The sequence below is a fragment of the Lasiosphaeria miniovina genome (assembly GCF_030549165.1).
Source record: "Lasiosphaeria miniovina strain SMH2392-1A chromosome Unknown B0T26scaffold_5, whole genome shotgun sequence".
In the NCBI taxonomy this organism is placed as follows: Eukaryota; Fungi; Ascomycota; class Sordariomycetes; order Sordariales; family Lasiosphaeriaceae; genus Lasiosphaeria; species Lasiosphaeria miniovina.
In genome coordinates this window covers 3,646,174-3,671,324 of record NW_026848224.1, presented here as the reverse complement: position 1 = coordinate 3,671,324, position 25,151 = coordinate 3,646,174, and the positions used below count along the sequence as shown (strand labels likewise).

The window sequence follows — 25,151 nt, the reverse complement described above, 5'->3', positions numbered from 1 at the left end:
GAACACCTCGAAAGGGAACTTCACAGTCGTAACGACCAAGATAGGCTAGACGCGCTAATTTGTGAAGTTCCCTTTCGAGGTGTTCGTCATAAGGGGATAATGTTGGTATTAAGTCAGGTGACCAGCTTTTAGACCAACCCCCTTTTAGACCACAAGGTTCTAGAAGGATGACTAACCCTTGCCACCCAACTCTTCTTTTTCAATCGCCCACAACTTCACGAATTTGATTCCAATCCGTTTCCTTTTTTTCCTTCTTTAGCTTTAGATTCTACGAATACAGCGACTACATTGCAGCCTTGCCTCATAACAGTTGACTGTGCGGTGACAGATGCGGCCAAAAACCACGGCATCCCCCACAACACTTTATATTATCGATCCAAAGGCAGCAATCCAGCCACCTACTCCTAAATAATCAATGAGAAGCTTTCTACGGCACTAGAAGAACGTCTCGCAGAATGGCTTCTCTTCCAGGGGGTCATTGGCAACCCCCCAACCCACAGGCAAATCCGGAAATTGGGTACCAGAATACTCGCCGCCTCTGGAGAGCCAACCCACCTTGGAAAGCACTGGTGCCGCCGCTTTTTGAACCGAAATCCTTCCATTTCTACCAAGAGACCACGGAGAATCCACGCAAACCGTGCTGACCGAGCCTGCGAGGCCGTTATTCGGCCCTGGTTTGACTCCCTGGATTTTCTAGAGGTTAAGGCAATTCTGCCGGAGAACAGGTACAATATGGACGAAACTGGCATAGCTAATGGCTTTGGAGATAACGGTCTGATTGTAGGCTCCAAATCTAGAAAGCTTTTACAAAAGAGGAAGTCTGGAGACCGAATTTGGACGACCGTTCTAGAGTGTGTTTTGGCCGACGGCCGGTTTTTGAACCCACTGGTTATTTTCAAGGGTGGGAGCCTCCAGGGAAAGTGTTACCCACGCGATTTGACCCCATCCGAAGGTTGGGCCTTTAACCCAACCAAAAACGGGTGGACTGACGATGACACTGCCGTCGAATGGCTCCGCGAAGTCTTTCTTCCGGCCACTCGGCCGGCCAACCCTAAGGAGAAACACCTCCTTATTTTGGATGGCCACGGCAGTCATACCACTGAGGAATTTATGTGGCTGGCTTTTACTAAAAACGTACAGTTATTATTTCTGCCAGCCCACACCTCTCACGTTCTCCAGCCCGTGGATGTAGCCGTTTTCGGCCCGCTGAAGGCTAATGTAAGGAAACCACCCTCGTAACCACCATGGCCACCGCCACCAGGGCCACCCTCGCCACCATCGCCACTATCGCCACCGCTAACAGGGCCACGCACTATCGCCACTACCACCCTGGCTACGCAAGGATGACTCGTAACCCCTTTCACGTGTATATAGACCATGGCCTTCGCACACCTCTTTAGCTCAGGCCAGGTTGAAGTCTTACGCCAATACCAGTCATTGCTCGCCCTGCTTGTTGCTCCTATTGTGACCACCTTGATCAGGCGTACCTGCCTTCTCTTACAGCTAAGTACAGGGCACAGCTGAATGACTTGCTTTCTGGCCTAACCAGCGACTCTGTAGCTGCAAAACGACCCTTTTTAGAATGCTATAGGCGCCCCAAAATCTACGGAACGACTGAGTCAAATATCAAGGCTAGTTGGAAGGCCTCAGGGTTGTGGCCACTCTCCTTAAGGAAGCCCCTAAGCAACAGCCTCGTGATTAAGACTTCCAATGGCTGCATTAGTACGGTAGCCCCCAAACCTTCTGCAAGCCTTGAGTCGTTCAATAACCCCATTCTGGGCAAGAATTCGTAGGGCCGGCCTTTGTGGTTTACCCCTAAAAGGCCAAGGATTTCTCGGCTCAGGGGGAGCGTTTTCTACGTGGTACTAGGTAAGAGAAGGTAGGTACGCCTGATCAAGGTGGTCACAATGCAGGCAAGAAGGTAGGGGAGCAATGACTTGTATTGGTGTAAGACTTCAACCTGGCCCTCGCAAAGGAAGATGGGCGAGGGCCATTGTTTATATACCTGCTCAGGGGTTCGGCCCGGGCATCAGTCTGCGGTCGTGGCGCCACGGCGTAGCGTATGCCAGCTGGCAGTGTTCTAGCCAGTTGGTGACAAGTGGTGGGCGCGCACCCTGTGTGCGCAGTTGGTGTTTGGGGTGTCCTTTTCCTTACACTATTCATCAGCATCTATGACAGCGGTGATAAGCTCCTCCGTAAAAAAAGAGAGATCAGGTAGTACGAATGAAATCGAGAACTTGGCAAAACAAGTGCTACAGCGGGAAATGATGAGTCTGCCTGGTTGTGTGGGCTCCATTGGTGCCCCGCGGTCAGCTTTGTCAAGCGCCCCGACAGGCGTGTTCTTTTGGTAATAGAAGGAAGGCGGTAGAGAGAACGATCCCGATTTCCCTGGGGGGGGGGACATTGAATTACAAATTGCAGCTGCGCTTGGGGTCGGATTAATACGAACCATGAGTTCTTTGTCGTAATTCAGCGATATTGACGGTGTAGGGCGATCGATGTGAATGCAACTACCACTAGTCTAATTAATACGGGTCAGACGCCTTAAATTTCGGTATAAAAGGAATAGGTAGGGGAAAAAAAATAGTTGTATATCCCGTCAAATTTTGTAATCCCCAGTGCCCGCAATCCCCCAGTGCTCACTGTAAATATAATCTGATACATTGAAGTATTCTCAAGATGTTGAATGCTACACTAGGATTGAACCTAGACCTTCTACATGGCGGCTAATACTGTTCGTGGTACTCAAACTACGTAGGGATTCTACAGGTCGAAGGGTTGGTAGATCTTCCGGGGGTAATCTTGTGTCTATTCTCCCTACCTCTCTGCGGAACTAAGGTAGATTCTGCGTGCGACCGGGGTTTTTGTGTGTGTGTGAGAGAGGTCCGCGCGCCGCACGTGCCTACTTGCACGTGCGTACTCGCGGGATTTCTGCTTCCTGCTAGTGGGCGGTCACCAGTATCGCTATTCCAACAAATACCAACTTAATCTCCTATGACGAACACCTCGAAAGGGAACTTCATAGTCGTAACGACCGAGATAGCCTAGACGCGCTCATTACGCTATACGGCATTGTGTTACTTTGATTATATCCTAAGTAAAGCTTGCCCGTACTAGGATCGAACCCCAGATCTCCGGGACACAAGGCCACGGCGCATTCCGCTATACCATACAGGCAAACTTCACAATTCGTTGCAAGGTGTTGCTCAAAAACATGCTAATGAACCCCACCCCAACCACCGTCTGCGTTTTCCGTCTTCCATTACGGGCGGGCGTGTCACTTTGTCCGTGCCCCGCTTCGCAATACGTGACGTTAACTGCTTGGCCTTTCAGTGACAATTTCTCACCTTTTGCCCTGAAAGCCCCACCACAGGATTATCCTCAAGGTTAGGATTTACCCCACACCTGGAATCGCGCTTCCTAGCTGGCGGCCTTCGGCCAGTAGTTTTTAGAGAGGACAACTCATTCCATACTGTTCTTTTCAGTCCCCAGAACGTTCGATCGACTGCAAGAAGATGCAACCAAACAGAGATTTCACGAGTCCACCGCCACTGAACACATGGCAACACCAAGAGATAATACTTAGTATTTAGAGTGGCCTCTTCCAGAGTCAATTAGGTGACGTCCTTGACGCGTCCATCTTTGCCTGTCCAACTCAGCCTCGCCGGGTCACCACTCCCATCGAGATATCTGCCGCGCTGCACCAACAACCCCACCTAGACCTCGCCCGCGCCGCTAATCTCACCCGCAGCGTCGCGCCCCTCAGCCAGAATCGCCTTCTGCCACGGCAGCGGCTCCCTGGCAGGCTGGACGGGCCCGACATCGCCGTCCTCGGCGCGGCGCTTCTGCCACACGTCGATGTCGCGGTGGTCGACAAAGTTGCCGTGCAGCCCCAGCTTGAGCTTCAGGGGGAGGTGGATGACGGCGAGCGGGCCCGCCGCCAGCCGCTGCGCGTCGAAGATGGCCACATCGTTGCGCAGCTCGTCGAGGTGGTTCAGCAGCGCGATCAGATACCCCTCGCCCTCGCCCTCGCTGCCCGCCCGCGGAATGAACGCCGGCTCCTGGAACGTCATGGTCGGCCCCGCGTAGAACACGTCCTCGAGCCCGAACAAGCCGCGCTGCGTCCCTGCCGCCGCAGCAGGATCCCCATTGGCACCTACAGCATCGCCCTCATCGCGAGTGCCGTCGTGCACGTGCTCGTCCGACCACGTGTAGTGGCCGAGGCAGTTGAACAGGCCTCCCGCAGGCGGACCGCACCGGACAAAGTCGTAGGGCCGCGCCGGGTCGACGACGGCCTGCCAGAAGTGGCGGTACGGCTTAGTGACGCGGCGGTCGTCGATGCGCGAGAACTCGCCGTTGGTCGGCCACACAAGCGCCGGCGCCGCGCGTTGGTCCGCGATCTGCACCACGGCCGCCTCGCCCGCGCCGTCGCGGTTGGTGATGGGAGTCGCCGTCTTGGGAGCCCGCGGGTCGAAGATCCACCGCATCGTCGGCGACGACAGCTTGTTGCGCTTCCCTGGCGGCCCGCTGTCCTGTGCACCTGGTGTCTTGGTGCTGTCCGGCGGGAAGAAGAAGAACACGTTCCCGTCGGCCACGGTTAGATCGAACGCGATCTCGCCTGTCGCGAGCTCGTAGCAGCCTGCGACATGGCCGTGGAAGGCTGAGGTCAAAAGAAAAATGGTTAGTCTCTGTTTCTTGATGGATTTCTTTGTTGGTCTTCCTTGGTGACGGCAAGTAAAGGGGATGCAGTCGTGTTTCACGCGCTGCCCGTCAATCCCGTCAAAGAACACTCGCTAAGCACGTACCGTTGTCTGCGCGGAACCAGATAATGTCGTCGCTCTTGGCGCCGCGGCGCGGTACGACGCCGTACCACTGGTCCTCGGTGGGGTCCCAGGCGAACTTGTTGCCGCCGCGGCGCATGCGGGCGAGGTCCATCTTGATAGGAGTGAGGGCGAGCACAACGTAGTTCTTGCTGAGGCCGCAGTCGTGGATCATGCCGGGAAAGGGCGCCTTGTACCAGCACTCTTCCGTCTTGCGGCCCGTGGCGCCGTCGACGGTCCACACGGCTACGTCTAGGGAGCAGTCGGCGCCGTCGCCGCCCGCCTCGTACGCGAAGCACACCATCTCGCCCGTGTCGGGGTCGAACTTTGGGTGCGCCGTGAACGTCGGGCTGAGGATCTGGCCCTCGAAGTCGTACCGCCCGATGGTCTCAAGCGTGACGGGGTCCATGGCGAACGGCGGGCCGTCCTCCTTGCTCGCGAGTAGCATGCCGCGCCAAAAGGTGATGTTGGTATTGCTCGCGGTGCGGATGACGCCGCGCACGCTCTCGTTGTCGGTCCACGGGTTGCGGTACCGCCCGAACAGGCTGCGCCGCGCTGCCGTCTCGGTCTTGTACCGCTCCGTCTGCACGTAGCGCTGCTTGAGGTCTGCGTGCCCGCCGGCGATGCGGATCGCCGTCACGGCGCCGTCGCCGTTGAAGTGGATGTCGTCCTCGAACAGCGGCGGGAAGCGGTGGTCGGGCTGGATCCGGTAGAAGGTCCCGTCAATGTCCTTTGGGATCTCGCCCGTGAACTCGAGGTCGAACACGTCCCCCTCGAACCGCGACGGTTTGTTCATGCCCCGGAACGCATCTGTCTTGGGGAACCGCACCCGGCCGGGCTCGGCCAGCTGCCCGCCCGCGTAGTTGGACACCTCGGGAGCCAAATCGAATATGTGCGCCATTGCCACCGGTGCTGCTCGCAATGCTGTGCTTGGTGGGAGGCAGAACAAGCGGCTGGAGCTCTTAGAAAAGGCACAACAGTGATGCCGGGTGGGCTTAGCCTTGAGGCTCACGCCACTCGGCAGTATTTACCGATCAGGGGGCGTTGAGCAGCCAAGCCGATAGTAGGACCCCGCACGAGTTCACGCAGCCAGCGTTCCTCGACATGGTGGCAATTTCGATTCGGGGTACCGGGAGGATCCGAGACGCGGCATCGAGGCCAACATGCCGTGTCTCATTTGCAAGCTCGCAATCCGGCCCTTGGCTGCCGGGTAAGTGAATGCGTGCGGGGCTACCGACTCAGGGGGAGGGGGATGCTACTCCAAATCTCGGCAATCGTTGCCATGGTCGAGTAGCGCGAGGGGTGACGAACCTCTGGAACTTCTCATTTGTTGATTCACGAGTTGTACTCGGGCTGGAATTAGAATCGACAGAAGGGAGTAGGGAAGGCGTTTTTGCAGGCGCCGAGGGGCTGGCGACGTGGTGCTGTTTCGCGTGTTTGCAGTTCACTTTTATCGCGGCCCCTGGGAGCTTGAACACACATGTCACAGCCATTGGCACATTGGCATTGACATTAAGCAGTTGAACGCAATAACTTGAACTCCTACACTAAAATATGGATGAACACGATTACTCGGCTTTAAATTGCACCAGGTCAGGCAGCACCTTGTCGCCCGGCTTCGGTTCCTCTGCAGTAGCGCCCGGGCGGCTCTGTCCCTCGGGCAGCTCCAGCGTCAGGGGCAAGTCGCCCGAGTTGACATCTTCACCGTGCTTTGGCGCGCGCAGGTCATCGCTGGCAATCTGCTTGCCCGTGACGGGGTGGGGGTAGTGAAAGGGCACGACGCGCGTGTCGGGCCACAGCATCTTCTGCTCGATGATCTCGTCCGGGCCGACGGGGTCCTCGGGGAAGGTCTTGCTCGGCCAGGGGATATAGTTCTTCTTGGTGTGGCTCCAGCCGCGCTCGAACTCGGCGTGCCAGAAGGGAAAGTAGCGGTAGCGGAACAGCTTCCACGCGCCGCCCTCCTTGATGTACTCGTTCTCGTACAGGCCGCCCTCCCACCACTGCCGGTGGCCCAGCGGGTACGCTTCCTCAATGCTCTGGTGCGTGCCCGCCTGCATCAGCGCCCGCATGCGGCACCACGCGTGCGTGCCCGTCGAGTCCACGTCGACAATGTCCTGCATCATGATGTGGTCCAGCAGGAACCCGTGCACGGGGCCGTTGCGGCCCTTGACAAACGTCTGCTGGAACCGCCCCTGGTACAGCCGCTTGATGCCCGCCTTGCCGCGGTAGCGTGAGCCTAGGAACTCGACGTAGGCGTCTGGGTGGTCTGAGAACATGTCGACGACCTGATGCGCCATTGGGCTGTTTGTCAGCATGCCTTGAGAGTGGGAGGTTGGGTGCTGTGGTGCGTGGAGACAGACCTCGTTGTAGAGGCACTTGTCGAGGTAGTAACCATACTTGAAGTGCGTCTTGCGAACCTCGGACTCGGCTGCCATCAGAGCCCAGTTAGTACAACCTCAGATATTGCTGCAATGTCCCACTGGCGTGCTTGTACTTGCCTACCACCCGCGACAGCTCTTTCGAGAGAGCCTGGACCTGCTCCTTAAGCTCAGCAAATTCCTGCCCCATGGTGTCAAGTGCTTGTTGGCAGACAAAAGATGCGAGGGCTGGGGTAAAATCGAGGTCGAAAGTGGCAACCACTCTGCCGACAGTTGCTCTAGTTTTTGTAGGGGAATTAGTTCTTATGCAGGTCGTGTCCAGCGGCAGCAAAAGCAGACTACCACCCTAGCAACGGAGAATGACAAGCGGGGGCGGGATAATAGTATCAAGCGTCCCGAACTAAGGAATGCGGCACGCATCGTGCAGAGGAGGACTGTCGCCTGCATGCACACATCATTGGCCCAGCCAATACAGCCCAGCGCATGCGCAATGCCGCTTCGGGTTGCTTTCGGCAGATGTTCCGGCGGCTCGAAAACCTAGCAAAAAATCCATAGGCATTGAATGATGGTATGAGAAATTTATTTAAAATAAGACACATTTTTTTTAAAAAAAAAAAAAAAAAAAAAAAAAAAAAAAAAAAGAAAAGGTGGTTAAGACGTCTCCAGTATTGGTTTTTGCATGTGTGTATCAAAGAAATTCAAGCCGCAGGCTGCATGAAGGTATCAGCACAATTTCGATCGGGCAGACTGAGACTCGCAGCGTATGGAGCTGTAAATGCCCGAAACATCTCGTGCTCGCTGGCTATAGAATTCCTCGACTATCTTAACGTTGCCCGCACTTGGGGTCGAACCCAAGAGCTCAGTACCGACTTCCTAAATGCGCACTTAAGCGCAATACGTCTACGGTAAAGCGTCCCGTTATATTACGCCGTCATCGTCTTCGATAAGTCTTCGCTACCCCAACCCTTGCCAGACTTGCTTCAGTGCTACTACAGGTAGTGGAACGCCCTATGTAACGGTCACGTGTAGATTAGACAGGGAAGCGTGTGCAGTCTGACGCGGGGCTCCGTTTCAAGAGAAGCCCCGCACGGTTACCAAAGATATATTCCCTTCCAAAAATGATTACCATGTTCCATCAAGAGCCGTCGAGTCCATATTCGGTAATGATTGGTATAATGAGCCATATATACGAGTTGATTTTTAATTACCTTCTTGTCTGCGGCGCTGCACTTATACCGTGGTTTATGTCGTTTAATTTTGGCCTCGTTAATTAGGAAGTTTGTGACATGTGAGGTATATACGTCTAGAAAGTTAAGCCCATAATGTTCCTGGCATGGGAATCTTGCACAATCTTTGGAGTGGTGGGGGTATATTTGAGTTTGTGTAACAAGGCTGAATTTGTGACATTTCCTGCACGCCCCGTAGCTTTCATTGTGTCGGGACGCTGCTCTATAGAGTCATTGGCTGTGTTAAACTTCATTCTTGAGCATGCTTTCCTGGGCGGTAAATTTCTTCAAAGGCTAATAGCGTTAGCTTAGATATTGAGTAAGTTGCATCATTCTAACACGGTTGTGATTGGGGGACTGGGGATTCAAGACTTGAAGACTATCTTCAAGCTTTATGGATTATTTTGAACCTTCTTTATAGTTTCTTGCTAGGTTTGCTCCCTGCCAGACCATATCGTGATTCTACCACTGAAGGCGGGGACACGGAAAAGCAAAAATGAACGAGTTAGCAAAGTTAAGGGCCCACTGATTGGGCTTGAAATTCATAAAGTTAGAGTTTGGCGTGTCCCTTCTATCCACCCTTCCCTCTTTCTATTCCCCCTAGGTGACACTCGAGGACCCTAAGCCGGAAGTTAACTTTTCACAGTCAAACACAGCGGAGATTGTCGACTCCCTCCCCCGCGCCCCTTCACTCGAAGGCGGCACCTCAAGATCAAATGCCCCAGCATTCCACCGGGAACTGGAACGATCCCTCGCTCTGCGCAACCATGAGCGCTCACCGCCACAGATCACGCAGCCAGGATTGGCCACTACAATCTTCAAGCACCAATCCAAATTTAATCGGGGCGCCAATGATGCCCGGGGCCGTAGACCCCAGACGTTTGTTCCTCGACCAGGCTGAGGCGAAAATGCCAGACAAGAAGGAGGGCGGATCGACCGGGTCGGGTTCGCCCGCGAAGGAACCATTTCGGCCCATCGGGGTCAGAAAGGCGCGAGAACTCGCCATGATGGCCCGACAAAAGCTAGCCGAGCAGGAACGCTCCTCTGTCGCGCAGGGTTCGCAGCAGTCAGCTACAGCGTTGGGCAAAGCCGCCACATCCGCCGAAGCTTCCCAGCACTTCAAGCCGCTGGCAATACGGACCTCACGACGTCCCGGTGTGACCCCACCACAAGACACAATCGAGCGCTCAGCTGTCGCGCAGAGCGCGCCCGCGCCGCTCGCGATCCTGGGCGGGGCCCCGGTAGATGACCCTGGCGTGGTGTCTGCCCAACTTAAAGTTCAGGACGCAGAGTGCCGAGCCTTGGCCCGACAGGAGGAAGGCGAGGGTGTGTTCGTCGTGGAGAAATCGCCCTCGCCGTCCGCACTCGTCGGCGACGACCTGTTCGAAGATATCTACCTAGACGACGCACGAGGGAGGCATCGGTCAGCTGAGCCGTCGATGAGCGAGGATGGTTGGGTTCAAGTGGAATGGGCGGTGAGCGAATGAGAAATGTGCGCGACGACTGGGTTGCTTTGTTCCTGCCTGCAATTTTTAGTCGTTAGTTTGCTACAGTCAACGTTATTCTCAGGCCCTGTTCCAGTGCGGTTGGATTTGTACCTATTTCTGTTCAGTGTTCACCACGTTGACTTTGAGCCACTGAGGGCAGGCTTGCGAGAATATTCATGTTCGTCGAATGGCACGCGGCAAGAAAGTGTGGTAGGTTGGAAGACCCAGATATCAGTGGCTGTGGATGGAATGATAGAAAGATAGTTCCAGGTGCTGGCCAATAAAACGTCTGCCGGCCACAAGAGACAGAGAAAATGCAACAAGGAATCACGCGCCGTAGAAGCTCAACAATAACCATCCGGCTGCAAAAGCAGGTGGATCTTCCGGGCACTCTCCAGTGCGGATTATTCAAGCGGTAAAGTGTTTTTCTCGGGTTGATCGGTCGTGCGCGAACGCCATGTCGGGAGCGAGCACTTCAATCGAGTAGGCGAGTGAAGTCCTGCGGCTGAAAAGGGGCGAGAAATTATTTAGCTACGGCGACAGCGATTGTGGACGTAACTATAAATTAATACAGGTTGGAGACGTGAAGTTTTGGCAAAAAAAGGAACAGGTAGAAAAAAAAACAGATTTATAATCCGTCAGTATTTTTAATGCCCACCGTAAATATAATCTGATACATTAAAGTATTCTGAAGATGTTGAATGCTATACTAGGATTAAACCTAGACCTTCAACATGGCGACTAAGTCAGGTGACCAGCTTTTAGACCAACCCCCTTTTAGACCACGCACTAAAATCGCCACCCCACCACATCATAAAATTCAATTGCTCACAGCTTCGTCAATTAGATAGCTACGTTAATACAGCTTGCAGTTTCAGATTCCTCTTCTTCTGAAATTTCAGAATCTACAACATTCTTCCCAGCAGCTGATTTTTGTGCGCGGCGGATCTCCTCAATACTAGCAAAGGCCTTATTGGGGTCGATTTCCACCTTCCTTCTCTTCCGGCCTCTCGCACGTTCGAGGTCTTCCTGGGCCGCTTGCAATTGTTGTTGAATGGTAGCCAATTGGAAGGCCATGTTATCGAATCCTTTGTAGGCTTTCCGCATAAAAAGCCGTTCGCTGGCAGTACGTGTAGTATGTAAGGAAAAGGACACCCCAAACACCAACTGCGCGCACAGGGTGCGCGCCCACCACTTGTCACCAACTGGCTGGAACACTGCCAGCTGGCATACGCTACGCCGTGGCGCCACGACCGCAGACTGATGCCCGGGCCGAACCCCTGAGCAGGTATATAAACAATGGCCCTCGCCCATCTTCCTTTGCGAGGGCCAGGTTGAAGTCTTACACCAATACAAGTCATTGCTCCCCTACCTTCTTGCCTGCATTGTGACCACCTTGATCAGGCGTACCTACCTTCTCTTACAAATAGCGGCAGCTCAGCCGCGCAGTTCCCTTCCTTTCAGCTAGGGTTATTCGTTACTGCCTTCAACCATTGACATCCCTACTGCGTAAGGCAGGCCGTCACATTATTACAAACCACTCGACTGTTAGGGTCGTCTGTCTGTAAGGGAGCACGGGCTCCACAGGATGCTGGGGTTGGTAATTATGAAGCTAGAACAAAGGGCAAGCTCCTATCGCACGGGTAATACAGTCAAATTGGAATGCCACTCAAAGTGTATGAGTGCAGTGAATGTGTATTGCTTGCTTGGAGAATCAAGCAAGAACTACCTAAGACCGTGGACACGGTCATCGTATATATCTAACTGTATAAGCAATCAGAGTTCTTCCCTTACAGTGCTCAGTGCCTCCGGGGCGCTCAGTCTTCCAAGACGACTGAGCTCACAATAGACAGGGCGACCCACTTATGCAATCGCCCCCCTTTGCAATCGCCCACCACCATCACCGCCCACCACAAGAATCGTCAAAATACTCAATTTTAGGCCAAATTCTATAGAAAAAAGTACATTCTAGTCCTCGTCAATCGCCCTATATTGCTCAAGCCCACGGGCGATAATTTCTTCAGCTTCCTGGACCAAGTGTGCAGGCCTGGACTTGGTCTTCTTGGATCTCTTCTTGGGAGGCTTTTGACTAGCTTTTTGAGCCTCGTCAATTTCGTCAATAGTAGCAAATCTGTCGTTGGCGTCTATTTTGACCCTTTTACGTGAATAGGGTTTTTTGGATTCCAGCTCGTTGGCTAAGAAGTCGTTTTTTGCCTTCAAAGCAGCGATTTCCGTATTCTTCTGATCAAGTGCCCTACCTACCTTCGTCAACATAGTCCTAACGACCCTATCTCGGGGACTAGTGGCCGTCTTGGCTAAGCCCTGTTGCCTGCGGACGTCGTGACTACCTTGAGGTGTATTGAAGAGGTCGTTCCGGGTTGCCCGGGTCTTCCGGGGTGGTGTGGATGGGGGGACTGGTTTTGCAGCTTCGTCCCGGACCGCCTCGGGGTCGTCAAGTATACGAGCGGGTTGGAAAGGCCAGATTCCAGTCTTCCGGAAGCCGGATATGATATTCCGGGCTGACATACCCTGCGCTGAGGCGTCCCGGTAGCAAAAAAGGAAGCGTTGCTTGTTGATAGGTGCTGAGGCTGTGAAGGAAGCCAATTCGAGGGTTCTTTGGCGAAAATAGGACTTCAAAGCCGAAAAGACAGACCGGTCGAGTGGCTGGGTCTTGTGAGAAGTGTGTGAAGGCAAGTATAGTAGGTGTACGCGGTTTCTTTTAGCTAGAAGCATAAAGTCTTCGTCGATATGAGTAGCGTGTTCGTCGAGGATTAATAGGCGCCAATCGTCCTTCCTTTGGGGCTTTGTTTGAGGAAGATATACTTCCTTGAGCCACATAAGAGCTATTTTGCTATTGCTCCAGCCTGTGGGCGTACAGTCGTACTTCCAGGTCTTGAGGACTGGTAGTTCCTTGAAGTTATCCGGGAAGTGTTGGCCTTGTAGATTTTCACACGTAAAGATCACTACGGGCGTCAATCGCTTGCCCTCAGCGGTACCACACTCGATAATACTGACCCAGGTCGTTGGATCAGGGCCAGTCAGGACTGCCCGAGATGTGAGGGCATCGCCAATCACCTTCCCAACCGTAGTTTCCGTCTCTTGCATGCCATGTTCGTCCATATTGGCGATATTCGCAGGTACCAGCTTCTTGTCCTTAATTACAGCTTCCAAACGATCAAAAAAATCCTGGAATCTCTCACGGGTAGATCCTTTGACTCGAGACCGTTCTAATAAGGTACCTAACTTGGCCTTTACCCTGGGGTTGCGGGTAAAAAACCGATCTACCCAGCGCTCACCAACTCGCCCAGGGAGCCCGGCTTCGTTCAGGATCGCTTGTGCGAATCGTCTTAGCTGTGCACGACTTGGGGCACGCCCTGCAGCTTCCTCCTCAAGAGCCCACTCGGCGACGAAGGCTTCCTGGCCGTCAGTTAACTTCTGGGTGTTTTTTGGGCTTGTCGTGGATCCTGTTGTCCACGGCGTCGTCTGCTGAGGGTGGATTCAGGGATCCTATATAGGCGCGCTACTTCCTTCTGCTGAGCGCCCTGATCAATAGCCTCAATAGCCTCGGCTATTAGCCGCTCTCGTACGCGTCGAACCATCGTATTTTGAGGCTATTCCGACCAGTATTGAGGAAGTTGTTGGTGGTGGAAGGTAGAGAGTAGGAAGTTGGCGGTGTGGGGGAAAAATTGCAAAGTGGGGCGATTGCAAAGGTGGGTCACCCTGTCTAGTAGCTAAGCACTTCCCTAATTGGCTGCCCTTCCTGCTCAGTGGGTCTTCCCAATCTTGGCAGCCGAATGCACTGAGCGCCGCCTGATTGGCCGCACCGAGTTCCTGCGGGGCCCGGCCCGCCCGCTTGTGCTGCCCAATCAGCAATCGGCTTCCAGCGCCTCCTACAGACTTGAGCCAGGATCGTAACATATATCTTAGGTATATAGTACTATACTATCCTTATTAATCCCTCTGTCACGACCAGGGCAAGGCATTGAGGTTAACTCAGTCCATTGGGTGCTATCGACGAAGATTCTAAACTAAGGAGGGAAAGAAGGAAAAGTCCAACAACGCGTCGTGTGCGCGCGAACCAGCTTGCATCTATCAGTGGGGTAGGTGGGGCCTCGAGGAGGCTTCTAATAGGCCCGTGGGTTCTGGGCGGCTCTGGCTGCTTGAGGGCCAGTTTGGTGGACGGGTCCTCACACCCTCTATATAAGAGCTATAATATAGTAAAGTAACCGGAGCTACCTGTGATGAACCGCGCCCATTCTGGGCTAGTCATAGCTCTGAAAGTGGGGCCGGCCAATAGGGATGACGAGACAGGCATGCGGGGCAGGGACCCGCATTTGCTCTGTGCGGTGGGGTACGGAGCAACGGTTTGGTTGGCTCTACGGGGTTGCTCCGTAGCTCTGCCAGGGAGCAACATGTTACAATCTGACAACAGGTCCACGGAGCTAGGCCCGGCCTAGGATTGTGGGGGTCTGGACGGAGGTAGGAGATGACAGGAGACAAGGAGTATCGTGCACAGATTGCGAATGACAGCTTTCAACACACAACCAATGTATGCTTAACTAGATGCATTAATAGCTGCAGAACCGCTCTCCCAGAGAGCGTGCTGCCAGCTCCTATATAGAACTACGTACAACCAATCAGAGTTCTTTTCTTGCAGTGCTCAGTGATCCAGAGCGCTCAGTCTCTCAGGACGACTGAGCCCGCAATGGTAGCTGAGCACTTCCCCAATTGGCTGCACTTCCTGCTCAGTGGGTCTTTCCAGTCTTGGCGGTCAGATGCACTGAGCACCGCCTGATTGGCCGCACCGGCTCCCGCGTGGCTCGGCCCACCTGCCCGTGCTGCCCAACCAGCGACCGGGTCCCAGCGCCTCCTGCAGACTTGAGCCAGGATCGTAACACAACAGAGCAACGACCTAATTGGCCCACCTTAGATAGATATATACGACGGCCGTAGCCACGGTCTTAGAGAGTTCTTGCTTGGTTCTTCAAGCAAGCAATACACAAGTGCTAAAGCAGCTGGCTGGCAAGTGCCAAGACAACCGGCTAGCAATTGGGGTGCGGGGTGGGGTACTGGCCTGTGCAGCGTCCCAACACGTGACCCACAGACCAACCCTACTTCTTCAAGCCCGCACAGAATTTGGAACTTCTTTCCTTTTTCTTTTCCTTAGCTTTAGATTCTACGAATATAGCGACCTTAATGCGGCCTTGCCTCATCTAGAAGACTGTGGGGTGACAATTACTACTTCATAACCTCTAACGCTATACTAAAATATAGAACTAAAATGTAAGGAAACCACCCTCGTAGCCACCATGGCCACCGCCACCAGGGCCACCCTCGCCACCATCGCCACTATCGCCACCGCTAACAGGGCCACGCACTATCGCCACTACCACCCTGGCCACGCAAGGATGACTCGTAGCCCCTTTCACGTGTATATAGACCATGGCCTTCGCACACCTCTTTAGCCCAGGCCAGGTTGAAGTCTTACGCCAATACTAGTCATTGCTCGCCCTGCTTGTTGCTCCTATTGTGACCACCTTGATCAGGCGTACCTGCCTTCTCTTACATAAAACTACCAACCTCACTTAGCTAATACCCCTACGCTAGGGGATGTTCAGCTACCAAAACCTCTTAATAGAGTTCGCCAACCGTGAGCATGTCCATTCTATGCCCCTTCCTCGCCAACTTACTTTGTCGGCGGCATATTATCGGGCCCCTGAGTAGGGGCAGACGTATAGGTCGTGTTGTTGGGCCTATGGGGAACAAGGGTAGGTGCCGCGGCTAGCTGTGCTTGGTGCCGGAGGATCGACGCCCTTGCCTGGTCCATGACTGGTATCACGTTATGGCACCCCATCGACTGGGGTGGAATTGGCATCGCGGGACCGCCATTGATGTTGAAGCACGACAGATTACTCTGTCGAGCATAATTCGCCACCGCGTCAGCCATTTCGTTATGACCTACGACACCAGTGTGGCCCGGCACCCATCGGTACTCGACCCGGCCCAGGGTATGCGTCTCCAGGCTGTACTGGCGCTGCCAAATCTTCCGGCGCATGGCGGTGAACTCGTTGACGAGTTTCCCGCCAAGCTTTACAGTGCCCTTCACGGCTTCAATCATGCTCCTGGAGTCGGAATGGATTAGGACAGTGGAGGGTCCCAATGAGTGTCCGTAATTCTGCCTGCAAATGGCTGACGCCCAGTGCAGCTCTTCCTCGGCTATGGTGATGGCTTGGAGGATCGCAAGTCCCTCCCCAAGGTTGTTGTCGATGATAGCACCGACAGCAAAACCCATGCTCACAATATCGCCGTTCATATACGTCCCGGGCGTATACCGACGGAACACAACTCCCAGGCCACCGGGTAGGTACAGGTGCTGGTTGTTGTGGGTTGACGACATCGAGGCGTCGCAAAAGAAGGCAAGCCTAACGTTGCCAAGGCCAGGGCTCGAGATGTAGCTCTCGGCACCTTGAGCTTCGTTGACGGCGGCCATGTTTTTGGGGGTCAATTTTGGCCCCTTGGGTTTCTGGTTATTCTTTAACGGCTGGCTTACGACGGGCTGAGGAGGCTTGCTGAGTAGGGACTGGGGCAGCTGGTTCGGAGTTGGCTGTGGCGGCTGGCTGGGTCCGGACTGGTTTTGCTGGAAATCTGTGACAATGCCTGGAAACCATCAACATGTTAGTCACGACTCAAATACAAGGAATAGATACTCTTACCACTCATCTGTTGTCCTTGTGCAACTCCCGTGTTGTCGCCAATCATTTGGATCACATTGGCCTGCTGGGGAAGCATCTGGTTCATGTTGGTGTTCATATTGGTGTTCATGTTGACAAATTGTTGATGTTAAGAAGGTTGGCGAAGAGAATATCGGTGCAAGCAGACGCGATGATGCGGCTCTTGATGCAAGAAAGGAAGAGGCAAGTGTTGTTGTCAGGGGTAAGACAAGATAGACAGAATAGTCAGAACGATTGCCGCTTCGCAGAGCAGTCGCGGAAGATGAAGGTTTTGGTGATGATATGGTGAAGATGCTGCAGTCCAGAACGTTTGGTTGTTTTTGTGAAGAAGTGATGTCTCTGGGAGAGGCACCGGTTGTTGACTTGGGCCCCTCCCTCGCGTGTTGTTTACACTCGGGCTGTTCATGAACACTGTTCATGAATAGCCTCACCTCACAGACTTGGTGGACTTTGCTGGGTGGGTTGCCGAAGCAAGTTGGCTGTCCATGAACAGTCGCAGCTGTTAGCCTCCCCCGACCCAGTCAACCGGCATTCTGTTGCCCGACGACATTGAGGTATAGCCCCTCAGGCACACGTCAGGAGTTCCCTCAGGTAAGGGGAAGGAAGTTTACATCACTTAATGTCGCCCTCTCATCTTAGCACTCTGTTCACTGTACTTTGGATGAGGCTTGCCACTGTTTACAGTTAGTTAACTGCCGCCACCATTTTACCACCGCGGCCGGGGCTCATGAAAAAGGGGCAAATAGCTGCCTGCAAGATGAGGCAACAAGGCACGCTTTTGGGCCTCCATCGACTGCCTAATTTGTTCCCATTGCCTTCGTATTTTGAGGGCGCCTGAACCACGACAGTCACCCAATAACCACGCCCTGATATTGATCCTCAGCGGGGCTGCCCGGTTCAGAGTTGGAGATTCCAATCAGGACTAATCACGTTCAATCCTGAATTGAGTCTAGAGAAGCGCAGACAATTATCACACGGACCAGCCACTTTCATTCAGTTGGTCTATTACAAAGAGGATTACTCGGCGCACCTACCCCTAATTGTAATGCTACCCACCTCCCCACTGTGGTAGCTGTATCCAGGAACCCGTTTTTTGGCGGTAAAATCCGTACCTCTGGATACTAGCCCCCATATGTAGATTTTTGTTGCCAATATGCGGGCATTGCGATCGGCCAGGAGAAGGGGATAAATTTGGTGTGGTTTAGGGCGCTGAGCTGGCTGCTGGCCAGCAAGCCAAAATGGGCCAAATTGAATATGGTTAGGTGCATGCATATATGTGAGGCTGATTGAATAGAGTGTTGATGTTATTGTTATTTAAGTGTTAAGCTTGTCAACCAGTACGACTCTGTTGACTGACCCTGAAGGCTGGAAATCTACAAGAGAGGCTGCATTAAAAAGTAGGTACTGATTTTACCGCTGAAAAGGCCGTTAGTTATACCTCGTATCTGCCATGCTGGATTTTCTATCTTGGGGGGGTGGGCGGGGCGGGGGGCATTTTGGTTAGGGGTGGGTGCCTCGAGTGGTCCTCACGAAACCACTCGCTGTTTCCAGTTTCCATAGACGGTAAAAACACAGAGCTCACAGCATTCGCTAGACAATTCTAAATTAGTATATATTTATTTAAGTTTAATTACGTGCTTGTTTTTTTCATCTTTATTGGTCACTTTGAGGCTTTTCTAACTCCCAACCACAAGTCCTCAAGACACCTAGAAGCTCAAGACGAGCTTCTTCAGCTTCTCGAAGTCAGGCGTTCCATAGCCCGTGGTCGGATCCCAGCCCTTGGTGGCGTTCCACCGCGCACCAAGCACAATACCCGAGCCGGCCGGCTCAGGCCCCCCGGATTGTGTGTTGTTACCATTACAGCCGATGGCGAACCCGCCAGTAATGTCTGTCAACACCTGGGGCCCAAAGGTGTAGATGAGGGGGTTAAGCCACCCGAGTGGCGACTTCTTGCCTGCCCGGAAGCGCGCGTCATTGAGCATACCCACGATTCCAGCCCACACCGGGGCTGCGGCGCTGGTGCCACCGCTGGGTCGTGGCCGACCAAAGTAAATGACCTGGTAATCTGGGTCGACGCTGTGACCGGCGACGTCAGGGAAGCCACGGCCCTGCCAGTTGGTGTATGGCGCATAGTATTTGTACGTCTCGGGGCTGACGGTCTTGAGATACTGCGCGATGGCAACCGACTGGTACGCTGGCCGCGGGAAATACTTGCTAAACCCGCCAGAGCTACCCTCCCATGCGATCTCGGGCGTCACGTCAACGGTACCGCCGACGGACGTCAAATATGGGCAGGTCGCTGGGAAGATAGCATTGAATTCAACCGTCTTGTAGTCAGGCGCCAAGCAGCCCGAACCAACCCCGACGTCACCAGACGAGAAGAGCGTCGTGATGCCGCGCAGGCCCAGCATACCGATCATGTTGCAGGTGAGAACTGCATAGTTGTACGGAACAGACTGTGAAGGGCCTGTATCAGCATTTCATTCTTCAATTGTTGAGATGTAGAAGGATACTCACGTCTTCTGCATCGCCATATGAGTTTGAAATCACCTGTGGCAGCTCGGAGTTCTTCTTGGAGAGCAGGTAACGGTAGTATGGAACGTAGGGCTCGTTGAAGTTGTCGGCAGGCGTGGGCTGATCGATATTCGGCACAAAGGGGCTGGTACGTTTCGCGTCAGCGCTGCCGTTGCTCATTTTGGAAGGGATATTCAACTTACGGCGAGCCTCCTGTGATGTACTCTCTCACGGGCAGCGGGTGAGCAATACCAACAATATTCTCCACATCCAGGTCGGCCTCGCCGATCTGAGCAGTCGCTGGGTTCTGGTCATCAACACCGCCAGCAATCAACTCGACTGTGAAGTTCTGCGAAGGGATACCGTAGAATTGCTCAAAGGCCGCCAAGTCGGAGTACAAGGCGGACTGATTCAGGAAGCTTCCGAACCCAATGGTGCTTCCAGACTTGGCGCTCGGGGTGTAGCTGCCGACATTGTACAGCTGCTTGAGGCAAGACGGTGTGATGGATGTTTGGCAGGATGCGTCCACCGTGGCTCTGGTTGCAAGATCCGCCGAGGGTTCGCGACGGACCCGGCTCGGTCGTGGACGCAAGGGAAGAAAGGCCTGAGAGTTGCCAAAGTAGGTGCTGGGGTCCACAAGTGCAACGTACGACTGGATATTGTCGGGGATCGAGTACGACAGAGTGCGGAGCTTGGTCACGCCATTGTTTGTGTAATGCTGGTAGTCAGCGCCCAGCAACTTGTTGGCGGTAGCAACGTCGGCAGCAAAGTCGATGAAGGCGCCATTGACAGCGAAATTCTTGATGCCGTTTTGCTTCAGCCAATTGGTGACGCTGGAGATGGCCTGCTTCGAGGGCGAAAACTTCGAAGTGACGTCACCGACATCGAGGAACTTGCCGTAGCTGGGCTGGCCGGGAGTCGAGATACTGAGCAGTAGAGACTCGAGCTGGTCAATGTTTTGCATGTTCAGCGCAATGCTCAGCGTCATCTGCGTGGTGCTGGCTGTCCTGAAGTTGGTCGCCGTCCACCCCTTTGGAACGGTATCCCATTGGTGATGCACAGCGGCATTGGCTGTCGGGAGCGCTGCCGACAGCAGGGCAACCCACTCGGCCGCTTTCTGGAGGCGCATGGCGGCAAGGTTTGAGTCTCGGATTCCGATCCTTGGAAGTCTGGTGATAGGAGGCGGAAGGAGTGAGGGGCAGACCAGGAGCCGGGAGCAACGAGGGGGGAGGCACGCGTTGACCGTGGCGCGTGAAGGAAAGGGTGGACATGACGGCGAGCTTCGTGCCTGCCTTTATGTAGGCAGGCAGGTGGGTAGCCGTCGGCCATGCAACTTCCTGGCTGCAGTTGCCCATCCGAATCTTGTCGAGGATTCCCTTGCCCGACATCGAGAGATGGCGACAGGCGCATCGCAGGGGGGGGGAGAGATTGTGATCACACCAATGGCGGGGCAGGTGTGGGCAATGTCGCAACCGCCTCCTGTTCCTGGGCTAGGCCTTTTCGGGTCGCGGTTGTCATGCAAGTGATTGGACCACCTACCATGTGCCTGTGCCCCTCCATTTTGCGGACAATTTTTGAGCTTATCAACCATCAAGCTTTTGGGCCTAACGGGCGCTGGTCAGCCGTGAAGGATGCTGATTGGTCGCAACGTTTGGAGAAGTGGAGCTTGCCGTCGGCACCGGCAATGCGACCTTCCCCATCCAAGTTCAGCTTCGTTGGGTCCGTCAAACCAGCTTCCCGAAAGGCCTTGGCACTCCGACCCGCCCAACGGCCTCTCGAGCAGCTTTTTCACCTAGCTCCAGCAACTGATGATACGCTGCAACGCTATAGCCGAGCAGCTTGGCGATCATATCTTCAAAGCGGAAGGAGCACGAAGGCACCATTCTTCTTCGCGGTCTTTCTGCGAATGGAGCGGACAGATTACTGAGCAGTGGAAGTGACGAACTGGAAAAAGTGCTCCGCATTGTCCCTGTCTACCTTGATGAGGGAGGTGCGCGGTAAAAACTACACCAACAAAATTTCCGCAAGAAGAAAACTTGCCGACCATTACTCTGTGCACACTACAGTTACTACTACAGACCCAACTGCTATGTTCCTTCTCGTCTTCCATGATGTTGGATGGCTAACGAAGCCGCCCCCATCTTCCAGGCTGCTACTCATCGGACGACTCCTAAATCGAAGCAGGAGCTACGGAACACGCCGCATTTCGGAGCCTGTGCCACCTTCCGGGATGAGCCAAGTCGCGCACTCTACGGGTTCGGCTGCGAACGGGATTTGTTAAGCGACACGGTTCGTGCAGAGCGAGAACAGCGTCTTCTCGCCCAGAACTACCCAACACAGCAGTTGCGAATTTAATTCACTAAAAATGTGGGCATTTGAACCTCGCCTCGTTGCAATGAAATCCTAATTAATACTAGATTAACTGCTGATACGAAAACCCGGATTCCCGGATCCCGGCTAGTCCCACTCCCATCGTCTACGTCGCATAAAATGTGACAATGTCAGTCTCGTCAGCCCAAGTCTCCCTCCCCCAGACGCTTTAACATTGGTCAGACGTAAATGTAACAGAGCTTGCCTCCCAGCCCACCCATAGTGGTCATCAGCTCGCGGACTTTGACATCAGGCGCCATGACACCCAGGTTGCTGAGGTCATCCAGCGTCCCGTTGGCGCTTGGCGGCATGTTGTTCATGGTTCGCGTCATGCTGACCTCGGTGAGGCGCTTGGCGAGGTCCTGCAGCTGCCAAATCCACCACACGCGGTCGATCATGGCGTGGTGCAACCAGAACGCCGGATCTCCGGGGGAGACGTAGAAATCGCCTGCCGGATCGCCGCCTACCGTGTAGTGCCCGCCGGCATGCACGCCCCATTTGCCCTGCGGGAACTGGCCCTCCATGACCGTCTGGAACCAGTACACATTGTTGTTCTTTGTGATGAGGTCGAGGGTGTAGTTCGCCGTCGTGACCGCCGCCGAGTTCTTGTTGACGTCGCGCCGCAGGCACCGCGGGTTGTATCCGAGCCCGTCCGACCGCGGGTTCGCCTTGACTTGGAGGGTCGGCGCAATTGGCCCGAGATTGACGGACATGCTGCACATCGCACATCATGTCAGCATGACCATACAGCCAATTGCGTTGCAGCCAGTGACCTTACAGCCCGTCACATTGTCGCAATGCGCCCGGTCCACAGGCAAGGACCGGCCCGTCACAATTGGCGATCGACGAGGGAGGTCACAATATAAAGCGCTTACTTCTTGAACGGCCCCGTCGTCACGCAGCCTCCACCGTCGGCTGCAGGAATCAGATTGTACGGCCTTGGTGCGCCGGGGATGGGAATTCCTTGGTGAGCGACCTTCGCACCATTCCCGCTCATGCTCGACTCGTTGCCGTTGAACAGGGGCGAGTTGGCTGGGTCCTTGGCATATCGATCCCAGTTCCAGTACTTTTCAGCAATGGCAATCTACCGTCAGCTTGGATGCCTAATCAAGGGGGTTGTATGTCATCCGCCATCAACTTGTCTCGTGGGTTACTGACTGGCTGGAATCCGGTGTAGTTGCACTCAGTACGAAGCGCATTCTCGTAATGCCACAGATAATATCGATGCCAGGGTAGGAAGAATGTCTGGCAAGACTGTCAGCTCATTTCCCATCAATTTCATAGGGATTTCCAGCAAGGCCAAAGAAGAGGACCGGGTGGTTTCGTACAGAGCCATGGTTCCTTGGCGTTTGCTGGATGTGGACGGCAACATAGTCATCGAATCTGCTCTTCGCTCCCGGAGCTTGGGCAGTCATCAGCCCGGGCTTGCCCATCAAGCACAAGACGGCGGATGTGTATTCTTGTCGTTCTTTATCCGCGAGGTCGCTCCTGTTGAGACAGATATTGTCAGCCGGGCGACGACACCATCAAGGGAAGCTTGCTCTAACCATTCTTTGCGCTTTACGGCCGTCTCCAACGTGCATCCACCCTGGGGATTCTTTGCTAGGTAGTCCTTCAGCTTTGACATGCTCTCCTCGGCTAGCTTGTCGACAGCATCTGGAGGGTAGGCGCCTGCCAGGGCGGATCCTACGAAGAGCGCCGCAATGCAAGGAAGGGACTGGAGCATTCTGAACCACTTGCTTGCCTTTCTCTCGCAATATTACAGGCAGGGGCAACTGTTGGGCAGTTCGGAGGCCAAAGGGCTTCCAAAGGTTTTGCAGTGGGCGAACGTGGGAGTCTGTCCATATATAGACACCTTCCCAGCTGGAATGGTGCCATCTGTTCACTGAATTCAGCCCAGCCACCGTGGTCGGTTCTCGGCAGGCAGTCTCTGCTGATTTCCCTGCATTGTTGCAATGCCAAGAGGTTTTCCTGGATAAGTTCGAGCGGCGGTATTGGCCTCTAGCGACCAAACGGGTATCGCGTCTTTTTGAGGGAGTGTCATATGGACAAGATCAGCAAGGTCTTTCTAAAAAATGGGTCTGGGCACCTCGCCGAAAGTCAGTGAGCCACACGGCGAAGGAGAATTAAAATCTGGGGTGCATCTAAGCGGGGCTCGTTTGGGCAGGGTTCGGTAAACAACCGAGCAACCTGCCGGCTGCTCGCACCTATATCTCGCAGTCACATCTGCCGCACAAGACACCACTATGGCACCAAATATCCACACCGCCAATATCCGCGTCCCTTTATTATAATGGGACATAAACAAGAAAGCCAATAGGTGAGAAACACTCGGTTTTAGTCTTTTCAGGCAAGGTGTGATCCAGCCAACCACCAACTCCATAGCCCTGTCCCCACCAAAATGCCATCTCAATTTTCCCGGGACAGAGTGTCTCCTGATAGGCCTCCAGTGAAAGAGCATCCACCGCGGCATATTCATTCAAGAGGGCTTTGGTCAAAACGACAAGGATCAATTGGGACACCATTCGCTGGAGACATAACAAAGCTAATTGCTTTCGGAATGCACATAATAAGGCCATCGCCAAGTCTACTAGCCCGAAGAAGAGGAGCGGGGTTTGCAATAAAATTGCCACACTCCCACACAACAAACAAAAGAGCTCATGCTGATAAACAATTCCATGCTGGGGAAGAAACGATGAGGCACAAAACAAACGTATTGAAGTTCAATCTTCACAAGTACTGGGAGCCTACCGCTGTCGAAGACAGGGCCACGGCACTCGATACGCCCCTGGCTGACTTCGCCACCTAAGTCTAGTCTCTTTGTGTGTCGAACAATAGAAGAAGGCTCGTTGCCATTTGTCCACTGTCCATGTGTCAAAGATGGAGGCCGAGCTCAGCCAGCTACCAAGCAACTCGTAGTATGCTACCAGGTTTCTTCGTCACCATGTCTTTACTTCAGATTTTGGCACGGCAGCAAGATGATGGCAGGGCATTTCGTGACGGTGAAATGCAGCGTGATGCTGCCAAGCTGGCTTTTACCGGGGCATACTTTGCTAACTCTAGGACGAAGAAGTTGGAGGGAGTCCTCGTTCTTTCTTTGTTTCCCCCGAACTTTCCGTTTTTGTTTCACTGAGGTGCAACCACCGGTGCACTTGGTTGAATTGACACCCAACCACAAATGCCAATTTCTGGTAACTTCAGGTACTGAGGTAACCATATCGGATCGCATTACACGCCCACCCCCGCGGAGTCCACGCCAAGTTCGCGCAGCCGTGTCTCTGTCCATATCCCTAGCTCGCCGAGGTACTCCACCGGGTCATCGCTCTACCAGACCTCCAATGCACACCAGAGGTGGCGGGCGTCTTTCCCTACCCGAACCGCACGCTCCCGGTCTGGGCCAGCGGCTTACAAGCTCCTATGACACAGGCAATCAGCCGTCCTCAATCCTAAAAGAGATGCAACGCTGTTCCGGGGGGACTCCTGAAATACCTCCAATATCTCGCCGCCCAGGGCTTGCAGATTTCAAGATATTCCCAGGTATTGTCGAGACACAAAGTACTGGCTATGCCTAGGGCGCCGTCGTCTTCGGCCGTGAGATCGGCCATCAATTTCATCAGCCGAACAC

The 25,151-nt window shown here is 54.0% G+C and overlaps 9 protein-coding genes across 9 annotated transcripts; 3 read left to right on the top strand and 6 right to left on the bottom strand.

Moving 5' to 3' along the window:
• Positions 1-1,932: 1,932 nt before the first annotated feature.
• Positions 1,933-2,155, top strand: B0T26DRAFT_717621 (uncharacterized protein; the record flags this gene model as incomplete). Its single annotated transcript, XM_060442335.1, has 1 exon — positions 1,933-2,155. A coding segment is annotated over one exon (223 nt), but the record flags the coding sequence as incomplete, so codon positions are not given.
• A 1,280-nt stretch (positions 2,156-3,435) lies between these two features.
• On the bottom strand, positions 3,436-5,879 carry B0T26DRAFT_782501 (carotenoid oxygenase). The gene is made up of 2 exons (XM_060446723.1): positions 4,806-5,879; positions 3,436-4,660 (listed from the first exon to the last, which is right to left on the bottom strand). The coding sequence occupies exons 1-2, from the start codon at positions 5,719-5,721 to the stop codon at positions 3,717-3,719; spliced, it is 1,860 nt and encodes a 619-aa protein (XP_060294815.1). The 5' UTR covers positions 5,722-5,879; the 3' UTR covers positions 3,436-3,716.
• A 509-nt stretch (positions 5,880-6,388) lies between these two features.
• B0T26DRAFT_753591 (SnoaL-like domain-containing protein) lies at positions 6,389-7,388 on the bottom strand (the record flags this gene model as incomplete). Its single annotated transcript, XM_060445706.1, has 3 exons — positions 6,389-7,105; positions 7,181-7,248; positions 7,301-7,388. 3 exons carry the CDS (start codon positions 7,386-7,388, stop codon positions 6,389-6,391), a joined length of 873 nt encoding a protein of 290 aa, XP_060294814.1.
• Positions 7,389-9,022: 1,634 nt separating this feature from the next.
• Positions 9,023-9,972, top strand: B0T26DRAFT_365655 (uncharacterized protein). The gene has a single exon (XM_060434632.1). The coding sequence runs from the start codon at positions 9,141-9,143 to the stop codon at positions 9,909-9,911; it is 771 nt and encodes a 256-aa protein (XP_060294813.1). The 5' UTR covers positions 9,023-9,140; the 3' UTR covers positions 9,912-9,972.
• B0T26DRAFT_717611 (uncharacterized protein) lies at positions 9,683-10,567 on the top strand. Its single transcript, XM_060442334.1, has one exon. The coding sequence runs from the start codon at positions 9,915-9,917 to the stop codon at positions 10,173-10,175; it is 261 nt and encodes an 86-aa protein (XP_060294812.1). The 5' UTR covers positions 9,683-9,914; the 3' UTR covers positions 10,176-10,567.
• Positions 10,568-11,049: 482 nt separating this feature from the next.
• On the bottom strand, positions 11,050-11,297 carry B0T26DRAFT_717609 (uncharacterized protein; the record flags this gene model as incomplete). The annotated part of the gene is made up of 1 exon (XM_060442333.1): positions 11,050-11,297. A coding segment is annotated over exon 1 (223 nt), but the record flags the coding sequence as incomplete, so codon positions are not given.
• A 4,799-nt stretch (positions 11,298-16,096) lies between these two features.
• On the bottom strand, positions 16,097-17,233 carry B0T26DRAFT_717592 (uncharacterized protein; the record flags this gene model as incomplete). Its single annotated transcript, XM_060442332.1, is given in 3 exon segments — positions 16,097-16,568; positions 16,625-16,715; positions 16,728-17,233. Coding segments are annotated over 3 exon segments (522 nt in total), but the record flags the coding sequence as incomplete, so codon positions are not given.
• Positions 17,234-18,219: 986 nt separating this feature from the next.
• B0T26DRAFT_717591 (peptidase S8/S53 domain-containing protein) lies at positions 18,220-20,555 on the bottom strand. The gene is made up of 3 exons (XM_060442331.1): positions 19,360-20,555; positions 19,160-19,301; positions 18,220-19,098 (listed from the first exon to the last, which is right to left on the bottom strand). Exons 1-3 carry the CDS (start codon positions 20,283-20,285, stop codon positions 18,349-18,351), a joined length of 1,818 nt encoding a protein of 605 aa, XP_060294809.1. The 5' UTR covers positions 20,286-20,555; the 3' UTR covers positions 18,220-18,348.
• Positions 20,556-21,705: 1,150 nt separating this feature from the next.
• Positions 21,706-23,502, bottom strand: B0T26DRAFT_782481 (uncharacterized protein; the record flags this gene model as incomplete). Its single annotated transcript, XM_060446722.1, has 4 exons — positions 23,074-23,502; positions 22,855-23,014; positions 22,402-22,565; positions 21,706-22,240 (listed from the first exon to the last, which is right to left on the bottom strand). Exons 1-4 carry the CDS (start codon positions 23,250-23,252, stop codon positions 21,706-21,708), a joined length of 1,038 nt encoding a protein of 345 aa, XP_060294808.1. The 5' UTR covers positions 23,253-23,502.
• Between the last annotated feature and the right edge of the window lie 1,649 nt (positions 23,503-25,151).

Excerpts from the sequence above, each read along its gene's own strand:
- B0T26DRAFT_717591 (XM_060442331.1), bottom strand. The coding sequence starts at position 20,285 with ATGCGCCTCCAGAAAGCGGCCGAGTGGGTTGCCCTGCTGTCGGCAGCG. Across the intron at positions 19,302-19,359 it reads TACATCACAGGAGGCTCGCC|CCCCTTTGTGCCGAATATCG; the intron begins GTAAGTTGAATA and ends GAAACGTACCAG. Across the intron at positions 19,099-19,159 it reads CATATGGCGATGCAGAAGAC|TCTGTTCCGTACAACTATGC; the intron begins GTGAGTATCCTT and ends GGCCCTTCACAG.
- B0T26DRAFT_717611 (XM_060442334.1), top strand. The coding sequence starts at position 9,915 with ATGTGCGCGACGACTGGGTTGCTTTGTTCCTGCCTGCAATTTTTAGTC.
- B0T26DRAFT_365655 (XM_060434632.1), top strand. The coding sequence starts at position 9,141 with ATGCCCCAGCATTCCACCGGGAACTGGAACGATCCCTCGCTCTGCGCA.
- B0T26DRAFT_782501 (XM_060446723.1), bottom strand. The coding sequence starts at position 5,721 with ATGGCGCACATATTCGATTTGGCTCCCGAGGTGTCCAACTACGCGGGC. Across the intron at positions 4,661-4,805 it reads CTGGTTCCGCGCAGACAACG|CCTTCCACGGCCATGTCGCA; the intron begins GTACGTGCTTAG and ends TTTTGACCTCAG.